Raw genomic sequence first — 10,000 nt, forward strand, 5'->3', positions numbered from 1 at the left:
GTGTGTTAAGGTACCTGTCGCCCAGTGTGTTGAGGTACCTGTAGCCCAGTGTGTTGAGGTACCTGTAGCCCTGTGTGTTGAGGTACCTGTAGCCCAGTGTGTTGAGGTACCTGTAGCCCTGTATGTGTACCTGTAGCCCAGTGTGTGTGTACCTGTAGCCCTGTGTGTGTGTGTACCTGTAGCCCAGTGTGTTGAGGTACCTGTAGCCCTGTGTGTTGAGGTACCTGTAGCCCTGTATGTGTACCTGTAGCCCAGTGTGTTGAGGTACCTGTAGCCCTGTGTGTGTGTGTGTACCTGTAGCCCAGTGTGTTGAGGTACCTGTAGCCCAGTGTGTTGAGGTACATGTAGCCCAGTGTGTTGAGGTACCTGTAGCCCAGTGTGTTGAGGTACCTGTAGCCCAGTGTGTTGAGATACCTGTAGCCCAGTGTGTTGAGGTACCTGTAGCCCAGTGTGTGTGTGTACCTGTAGCCCAGTGTGTGTACCTGTAGCCCAGTGTGTTGAGGTACCTGTAGCCCAGTGTGTTGTACCTGTAGCCCAGTGTGTTGAGGTACCTGTAGCCCAGTGTGTTGAGGTACCTGTAGCCCTGTATGTGTACCTGTAGCCCAGTGTGTTGAGGTACCTGTAGCCCAGTGTGTTGAGGTACCTGTAGCCCAGTGTGTTGAGGTACCTGTAGCCCAGTGTGTTGGAGGTACCTGTAGCCCTGTATGTGTACCTGTAGCCCAGTGTGTTGAGGTACCTGTAGCCCAGTGTGTTGAGGTACCTGTAGCCCAGTGTGTTGAGGTACCTGTAGCCCAGTGTGTTGAGGTACCTGTAGCCCAGTGTGTTGAGGTACCTGTAGCCCTGTGTGTGTACCTAGCCCAGTGTGTTGAGGTACCTGTAGCCCAGTGTGTTGAGGTACCTGTAGCCCTGTATGTACCTGTAGCCCAGTGTGTTGAGGTACCTGTAGCCCAGTGTGTGTACCTGTAGCCCTGTGTGTTGAGGTAGTCTATGACAGCAGGGCGGATACGAGCCACTCCTCCCTGGCTGTGGTTCCCTCTTCCTGTTATACTGACAGCTGAGACCTACACACACCCTGATGACACTCTACACACACACACACACACACACACACACACACACACACACACACACACACACACACACACACACAGAGGGAAAGGAGGAGAACATGTGGTCATGTTTAGGGAACAAAACTCTCTGTGGTCTTCCTCTCTAACTCCTCTTCATCACGCAGCCTGGAGGTCTAGCTAGGTGTACCTGTGGTCTTCCTCTCTAACTCCTCATCATCACGCAGCCTGGAGGTCTAGCTAGGTGTACCTGTGGTCTTCCTCTCTAACTCCTCATCATCACGCAGCCTGGAGGTCTAGCTAGGTGTACCTGTGGTCTTCCTCTCTAACTCCTCTTCATCACGCAGCCTGGAGGTCTAGCTAGGTGTACCTGTGGTCTTCCTCTCTAACTCCTCTTCATCACGCAGCCTGGAGGTCTAGCTAGGTGTACCTGTGGTCTTCCTCTCTAACTCCTCTTCATCACGCAGCCAGGAGGTCTACCTAGGTGTACCTGTGGTCTTCCTCTTCATCACACAGCCTGGAGGTCTAGCTAGGTGTACCTGTGGTCTTCCTCTCTAACACCTCTTCATCACACAGCCTGGAGGTCTAGCTAGGTGTACCTGTGGTCTTCCTCTCTAACACCTCTTCATCACGCAGCCTGGAGGTCTAGCTAGGTGTACCTGTGGTCTTCCTCTCTAACTCCTCTTCATCACGCAGCCTGGAGGTCTAGCTAGGTGTACCTGTGGTCTTCCTCTCTAACTCCTCTTCATCACGCAGCCTGGAGGTCTAGCTAGGTGTACCTGTGGTCTTCCTCTCTAACTCCTCTTCATCACGCAGCCTGGAGGTCTAGCTAGGTGTACCTGTGGTCTTCCTCTCTAACACCTCTTCATCACGCAGCCTGGAGGTCTAGCTAGGTGTACCTGTGGTCTTCCTCTCTAACTCCTCTTCATCACGCAGCCTGGAGGTCTAGCTAGGTGTACCTGTGGTCTTCTCTCTAACTCCCTCATCATCACGCAGCCTGGAGGTCTAGCTAGGTGTACCTGTGTTCTTCCTCTCTAACACCTCTTCATCACACAGCCTGGAGGTCTAGCTAGGTGTACCTGTGGTCTTCCTCTCTAACTCCTCTTCATCACACAGCCTGGAGGTCTAGCTAGGTGTACCTGTGGTCTTCCTCTCTAACACCTCTTCATCACACAGCCTGGAGGTCTAGCTAGGTGTACCTGTGGTCTTCCTCTCTAACTCCTCTTCATCACACAGCCTGGAGGTCTAGCTAGGTGTACCTGTGGTCTTCCTCTCTAACACCTCTTCATCACGCAGCCTGGAGGTCTAGCTAGGTGTACCTGTGGTCTTCCTCTCTAACACCTCTTCATCACGCAGCCTGGAGGTCTAGCTAGGTGTACCTGTGGTCTTCCTCTCTAACACCTCTTCATCCACGCAGCCTGGAGGTCTAGCTAGGTGTACCTGTGGTCTTCCTCTCTAACACCTCTTCATCACACAGCCTGGAGGTCTAGCTAGGTGTACCTGTGGTCTTCCTCTCTAACACCTCTTCATCACACAGCCTGGAGGTCTAGCTAGGTGTACCTGTGGTCTTCCTCTCTAACACCTCTTCATCACACAGCCTGGAGGTCTAGCTAGGTGTACCTGTGGTCTTCCTCTCTAACACCTCTTCATCACTCAGCCTGGAGGTCTGGTCTTCCTCTAACACCTCTTCATCACACAGCCTAGGTGTACCTGTGGTCTTCCTCTCTAACACCTCTTCATCACTCAGCCTGGAGGTGTACCTGTGGTCTTCCTCTCTAACACCTCTTCATCACACAGCCTGGAGGTCTAGCTAGGTGTACCTGTGGTCTTCCTCTCTAACTCCTCTTCATCACACAGCCTGGAGGTCTAGCTAGGTGTACCTGTGGTCTTCCTCTCTAACACCTCAGACAGGTGCAGTAAGGCCTCGTCGACATGCAGTCCGTGGAGGTCTAGCTAGGTGTACCTGTGGTCTTCCTCTCTAACACCTCAGACAGGTGCAGTAAGGCCTCGTCGACATGCAGTCCCTGGAGGTCTAGCTAGGTGTACCTGTGGTCTTCCTCTCTAACACCTCAGACAGGTGCAGTAAGGCCTCGTCGACATGCAGTCCGTGGAGGTCTAGCTAGGTGTACCTGTGGTCTTCCTCTCTAACACCTCAGACAGGTGCAGTAAGGCCTCGTCGACATGCAGTCCGTGGAGGTCTAGCTAGGTGTACCTGTGGTCTTCCTCTCTAACACCTCAGACAGGTGCAGTAAGGCCTCGTCGACATGCAGTCCCTGGAGGTCTAGCTAGGTGTACCTGTGGTCTTCCTCTCTAACACCTCAGACAGGTGCAGTAAGGCCTCGTCGACATGCAGTCCCTGGAGGTCTAGCTAGGTGTACCTGTGGTCTTCCTCTAACACCTCAGACAGGTGCAGTAAGGCCTCGTCGACATGCAGTCCCTGGAGGTCTAGCTAGGTGTACCTGTGGTCTTCCTCTCTAACACCTCAGACAGGTGCAGTAAGGCCTCGTCGACATGCAGTCCGTGGAGGTCTAGCTAGGTGTACCTGTGGTCTTCCCTCTAACACCTCAGACAGGTGCAGTAAGGCCTCGTCGACATGCAGTCCCTGGAGGTCTAGCTAGGTGTACCTGTGGTCTTCCTCTCTAACACTCAGACAGGTGCAGTAAGGCCTCGTCACATGCAGTCCTGGAGGTCTAGCTAGGTGTACCTGTGGTCTTCTCTCTAACACCTCAGACAGGTGCAGTAAGGCCTCTAGGTGACATGCAGTCCCTGGAGGTCTCAGCTAGGTGTACCTGTGGTCTTCCTCTCTAACACCTCAGACAGGTGCAGTAAGGCCTCGTCGACATGCAGTCCCTGGAGGTCTAGCTGTGTAGGTCTTCCTCTCTAACTCCTCTTCATCACACAGCCTGGAGGCTAGCTAGGTGTACCTGTGGTCTTCCTCTCTAACACCTCTTCATCACACAGCCTGGAGGTCTAGCTAGGTGTACCTGTGGTCTTCCTCTCTAACTCCTCTTCATCACACAGCCTGGAGGTCTAGCTAGGTGTACCTGTGGTCTTCCTCTCTAACACCTCTTCATCACGCAGCCTGGAGGTCTAGCTAGGTGTACCTGTGGTCTTCCCTCTAACACTTCATCACGCAGCCTGGAGGTCTAGCTAGTACCTGTGGTCTTCCTCTCTAACACCTCTTCATCACACAGCCTGAGGTCTAGCTAGGTGTACCTGTGGTCTTCCTCTCTAACACCTCTTCATCACACAGCCTGGAGGTCTAGCTAGGTGTACCTGTGGTCTTCCTCTCTAACACCTCTTCATCACACAGCCTGGAGGTCTAGCTAGGTGTACCTGTGGTCTTCCTCTCTAACACCTCTTCATCACTCAGCCTGGAGGTGTACCTGTGGTCTTCCTCTCTAACACCTCTTCATCACACAGCCTGGAGGTCTAGCTAGGTGTACCTGTGGTCTTCCTCTCTAACACCTCTTCATCACTCAGCCTGGAGGTGTACCTGTGGTCTTCCTCTCTAACACCTCTTCATCACACAGCCTGGAGGTCCCTGTGGACACAGCCTGGAGGTCTAGCTAGGTGTACCTGTGGTCTTCCTCTCTAACACCTCAGACAGGTGCAGTAAGGCCTCGTCGACATGCAGTCCCTGGAGGTCTAGCTAGGTGTACCTGTGGTCTTCCTCTCTAACACCTCAGACAGGTGCAGTAAGGCCTCGTCGACATGCAGTCCCTGGAGGTCTAGCTAGGTGTACCTGTGGTCTTCCTCTCTAACACCTCAGACAGGTGCAGTAAGGCCTCGTCGACATGCAGTCCCTGGAGGTCTAGCTAGGTGTACCTGTGGTCTTCCTCTCTAACACCTCAGACAGGTGCAGTAAGGCCTCGTCGACATGCAGTCCCTGGAGGTCTAGCTAGGTGTACCTGTGGTCTTCCTCTCTAACACCTCAGACAGGTGCAGTAAGGCCTCGTCGACATGCAGTCCCTGGAGGTCTAGCTAGGTGTACCTGTGGTCTTCCTCTCTAACACCTCAGACAGGTGCAGTAAGGCCTCGTCGACATGCAGTCCCTGGAGGTCTAGCTAGGTGTACCTGTGGTCTTCTCTCTAACACCTCAGACAGGTGCAGTAAGGCCTCGTCGACATGCAGTCCGTGGAGGTCTAGCTAGGTGTACCTGTGGTCTTCCTCTCTAACACCTCAGACAGGTGCAGTAAGGCCTCGTCGACATGCAGTCCCTGGAGGTCTAGCTAGGTGTACCTGTGGTCTTCCTCTCTAACACCTCTTCAGGTGCAGTAAGGCCTCGTCGACATGCAGTCCCTGGAGGTCTAGCTAGGTGTACCTGTGGTCTTCCTCTCTAACACCTCTTCAGTAAGGCCTCGTCACACAGCCTGGAGGTCTAGCTAGGTGTACCTGTGGTCTTCCTCTCTAACACCTCAGACAGGTGCAGTAAGGCCTCGTCGACATGCAGTCCCTGGAGGTCTAGCTAGGTGTACCTGTGGTCTTCCTCTCTAACACCTCAGACAGGTGCAGTAAGGCCTCGTCGACATGCAGTCCCTGGAGGTCTAGCTAGGTGTACCTGTGGTCTTCCTCTCTAACACCTCAGACAGGTGCAGTAAGGCCTCGTCGACATGCAGTCCGTGGAAGTCTAGCACATTCTGAGGCAGCAGGGAGGAGTTGACCCGCTCAAAGATCTGGGCCGCCGCTCGGTGATTGGCTTCACGCATCTTCTGACCATGGAGATGACCCTGACACACACGCACACACACACACACACACACACACACACACACAGCTTTTAGACAAGTGTTGTCACGATACCATGGGGGGAGACTGTACCAAAACGATACCATGGGGGAGACTGTACCAAAACGATACCATGGGGGACTTACCAAAACGATACCATGGGGGAACTGTACCAAAACGATACCATGGGGGACTGTACCAAAACGATACCATGGGGGGGAAGACTGTACCAAAACGATACCATGGGGGGAAGACTGTACCAAAACGATACCATGGGGGGCTGTACCAAAACGATACCATGGGGGAGACTGTACCAAAACGATACCATGTGGGGGAGACTGTACCAAAACGATACCATGGGGGGACTGTACCAAAACGATACCATGGGGGGAGACTGTACCAAAACGATACCATGGGGGAGACTGTACCAAAACGATACCATGGGGGGAGACTGTACCAAACGATACCATGTGGGGAGACTGTACCAAAACGATACCATGGGGAGACTGTACCAAAACGATACCATGGGGGGCTGTACCAAAACGATACCATGGGGGCTGTACCAAAACGATACCATGGGGGAGACTGTACCAAAACGATACCATGGGGGAGACTGTACCAAAACGATACCATGGGGGAGACTGTACCAAAACGATACCATGGGGGGCTGTACCAAAACGATACCATGGGGGAGACTGTACCAAAACGATACCATGGGGGGAGACTGTACCAAAACGATACCATGGGGGGAGACTGTACCAAAACGATACCATGGGGGGGGCTGTACCAAAACGATACCATGGGGGAGACTGTACCAAAACGATACCATGGGGGGGGACTGTACCAAAACGATACCATGGGGGAGACTGTACCAAAACGATACCATGGGGGAGACTGTACCAAAACGATACCACGGGGGGCTGTACCAAAACGATACCATGGGGGGAGACTGTACCAAAACGATACCATGGGGGAGACTGTACCAAAACGATACCATGGGGGAGACTGTACCAAAATGATACCATGGGGGAGACTGTACCAAAACGATACCATGGGGGAGACTGTACCAAAACGATACCATGGGGGAGACTGTACCAAAACGATACCATGGGGAGACTGTACCAAAATGATACCATGGGGGAGACTGTACCAAAACGATACCATGGGGGCTGTACCAAAACGATACCATGGGGGAGACTGTACCAAAACGATACCATGGGGGGCTGTACCAAAACGATACCATGGAGGGAGACTGTACCAAAACGATACCATGGGGAGACTGTACCAAAACGATACCATGGGGGAGACTGTACCAAAAAACGATACCATGGGGGAGACTGTACCAAAAAAACGATACCATGGGGGAGACTGTACCAAAACGATACCATGGGAGGACTGTACCAAAATGATACCATGGGGGACTGTACCAAAATGATACCATGGAGGGAGACTGTACCAAAACGATACCATGGGGGAGACTGTACCAAAACGATACCATGGGGGAGACTGTACCAAAACGATACCATGGGGGGAGACTGTACCAAAACGATACCATGGGGGAGACTGTACCAAACGATACCATGGGGGGAGACTGTACCAAAACGATACCAGGTGGGGGAGACTGTACCAAAACGATACCATGGGGAGACTGTACCAAAACGATGCCATGGGGGAGACTGTACCAAAACGAATACCATGGGGGAGACTGTACCAAAACGATACCATGGGGGGGCTGTACCAAAACGATACCATGGGGGGAGACTGTACCAAAACGATACCATGGGGGAGACTGTACCAAAACGATACCATGGGGGGACTGTACCAAAACGATACCATGGGGGGCTGTACCAAAACGATACCATGGGGGAGACTGTACCAAAACGATACCATGGGGGGGAGACTGTACCAAAACGATACCATGGGGGGGACTGTACCAAAACGATACCATGGGGGGAGACTGTACCAAAACGATACCATGGGGGGGACTGTACCAAAACGATACCATGGGGGAGACTGTACCAAAACGATACCATGGGGGGAGACTGTACCAAAACGATACCATGGGGGGCTGTACCAAAACGATACCATGGGGGGACTGTACCAAAACGATACCATGGGAGGAGACTGTACCAAAAACGATACCATGGGGGAGACTGTACCAAAAACGATACCATGGGGGGACTGTACCAAAACGATACCATGGGGGAGACTGTACCAAAACGATACCATGGGGGGCTGTACCAAAACGATACCATGGGGGAGACTGTACCAAAACGATACCATGGGGGAGACTGTACCAAAACGATACCAAGGGGGGAGACTGTACCAAAACGATACCATGGGGGGAGACTGTACCAAAACGATACCATGGGGGGGAGACTGTACCAAAACGATACCATGGGGGAGACTGTACCAAAACGATACCATGGGGGAGACTGTACCAAAACGATACCATGGGGGGCTGTACCAAAACGATACCATGGGGGAGACTGTACCAAAACGATACCATGGGGGAGACTGTACCAAAACGATACCAAGGGGGGAGACTGTACCAAAACAATACCATGGGGGAGACTGTACCAAAACGATACCATGGGGGAGACTGTACCAAAACGATACCATGGGGAGACTGTACCAAAACGATACCATGGGGGAGACTGTACCAAAACGATACCATGGGGGGCTGTACCAAAACGATACCAAGGGGGGAGACTGTACCAAAATGATATCATGGGGAGACTGTACCAAAACGATACCATGGGGGAGACTGTACCAAAACGATACCAAGGGGGGGAGACTGTACCAAAACGATACCAAGGGGGGAGACTGTACCAAAACGATACCATGGGGGACTGTACCAAAACGATACCATGGGGGACTGTACCAAAAACGATACCATGGGGAGACTGTACCAAAACGATACCATGGGGAGACTGTACCAAAACGATACCATGGGGAGACTGTACCAAAACGATACCATGGGGAGACTGTACCAAAACGATACCATGGGGGACTGTAACAATTCTTAATCCACATCAGGGAACCACCATGTGACTCTGGGTCAGTAGATAAAGGAGACCATCTGACTCTGGGTCAGTAGATAAAGAGCCTCATCTGACTCTGGGTCAGTAGATAAAGGAGACCATCTGACTCTGGGTCAGTAGATAAAGACCTCATCTGACTCTGGGTCAGTAGATAAAGGAGACCATCTGACTCTGGGTCAGTAGATAAAGGAGACCATCTGACTCTGGGTCAGTAGATAAAGGACCTCATCTGACTCTGGGTCAGTAGATAAAGGACCTCATCTGACTCTGGGTCAGTAGATAAAGGAGACCATCTGACTCTGGGTCAGTAGATAAAGGAGACCATCTGACTCTGGGTCAGTAGATAAAGGACCTCATCTGACTCTGGGTCAGTAGATAAAGGACCTCATCTGACTCTGGGTCAGTAGATAAAGGAGACCATCTGACTCTGGGTCAGTAGATAAAGGAGACTCATCCCTGTCTGTAACCCCCCACCCACCTGTTGTCCATAGTAGGAAGCTACACCTCTGCGTCCCTGTCTGTAAGCCTCTGCAGCCTTGCTGAAGCTCTCCAGCTGTCTTCCTCTCTGGAGCCTGGCCTCGGCTCGGAAGTCTTCATACTCTGGGTCCTCCACATCCTGGTACTGAGAGAGGGGGGGAGGGGCCACTGGCGCTGCAGCTGCACGCTTCTGAGAGGGGGGGTAGAGAGGGAGGGGGAGAGAGAGAGGGGGTAGAGAGAGGGGGAGAGAGGGGGTAGAGTGGGGAGGTGGGGGTAGAGAGGGGAGGTGGGGGTAGAGAGGAGGGGGAGAGAGAGGGGGAGGTGGGGGTAGTAGAGAGGGAGGTGGGGGGTAGAGAGGGGGAGGTGGGGGTAGAGAGGGAGGTGGGGGGGAGAGAGGGGAGGTGGGGGGGTAGAGAGGGAGGTGGGGGTAGAGAGGGAGGTGGGGGTAGAGAGGGGAGGTGGGGGTAGAGAGGGGAGGTGGGGGTAGAGAGGGAGGGGGAGAGAGAGGGAGGGGGAGAGACGGGGGGAGTAGAGATCAACTTTGCTGCTCCAATATATCAACTGCTACAACAGAACACCGACCAGGGTCTGAATCCACCTCTCTGTCAACAACAGAACACCGACCAGGGTCTGAATCCACCTCTCTGTCAACAACAGAACACCAACCAGGGTCTGAATCCACCT

The 10,000-nt window shown here is 52.9% G+C and overlaps 1 protein-coding gene and 2 long non-coding RNA genes across 51 annotated transcripts in view; 1 reads left to right on the forward strand and 2 right to left on the reverse strand.

Annotated features, from left to right (window-relative positions):
• The first annotated feature begins 1,091 nt into the window (after positions 1-1,091).
• On the forward strand, positions 1,092-5,595 carry LOC127922289 (uncharacterized). 49 transcript variants are annotated; one of them, XR_008110769.1, is made up of 11 exons: positions 1,290-1,361; positions 1,422-2,010; positions 2,131-2,430; positions 2,492-2,681; positions 2,772-3,014; positions 3,098-3,263; positions 3,511-3,603; positions 3,851-3,923; positions 4,631-5,128; positions 5,211-5,293; positions 5,447-5,595. It is a non-coding gene; the product is annotated as an uncharacterized LOC127922289 (long non-coding RNA). The 49 variants fall into 49 exon arrangements; XR_008110779.1 differs by lacking the exons at positions 1,290-1,361; positions 3,851-3,923 and adding an exon at positions 1,163-1,241 and having other exon boundaries at positions 1,362-2,010; positions 3,511-3,593; XR_008110775.1 differs by lacking the exon at positions 3,851-3,923 and having other exon boundaries at positions 1,228-1,301; positions 3,511-3,593.
• On the reverse strand, positions 3,113-5,329 carry LOC127922290 (uncharacterized). Its single transcript, XR_008110821.1, has 3 exons — positions 5,166-5,329; positions 3,466-3,548; positions 3,113-3,384 (listed from the first exon to the last, which is right to left on the reverse strand). It is a non-coding gene; the product is annotated as an uncharacterized LOC127922290 (long non-coding RNA).
• LOC127922288 (NEDD4-binding protein 2-like) overlaps positions 5,457-10,000 on the reverse strand; it is a 10,904-nt gene continuing 6,360 nt past the window's right edge. The window contains exons 5-6 of the mRNA XM_052505978.1: positions 9,318-9,506; positions 5,457-5,797 (exon numbers count right to left, since the gene is read on the reverse strand). Of these exons, the coding sequence (XP_052361938.1) occupies positions 5,615-5,797; positions 9,318-9,506 (372 nt within the window). The 3' untranslated portion in view covers positions 5,457-5,614. The remainder of the gene's footprint in view (positions 5,798-9,317; positions 9,507-10,000) is intronic.

This window comes from Oncorhynchus keta, unplaced genomic scaffold (genome assembly GCF_023373465.1).
Source record: "Oncorhynchus keta strain PuntledgeMale-10-30-2019 unplaced genomic scaffold, Oket_V2 Un_contig_25141_pilon_pilon, whole genome shotgun sequence".
NCBI lineage: Eukaryota > Metazoa > Chordata > Actinopteri > Salmoniformes > Salmonidae > Oncorhynchus > Oncorhynchus keta.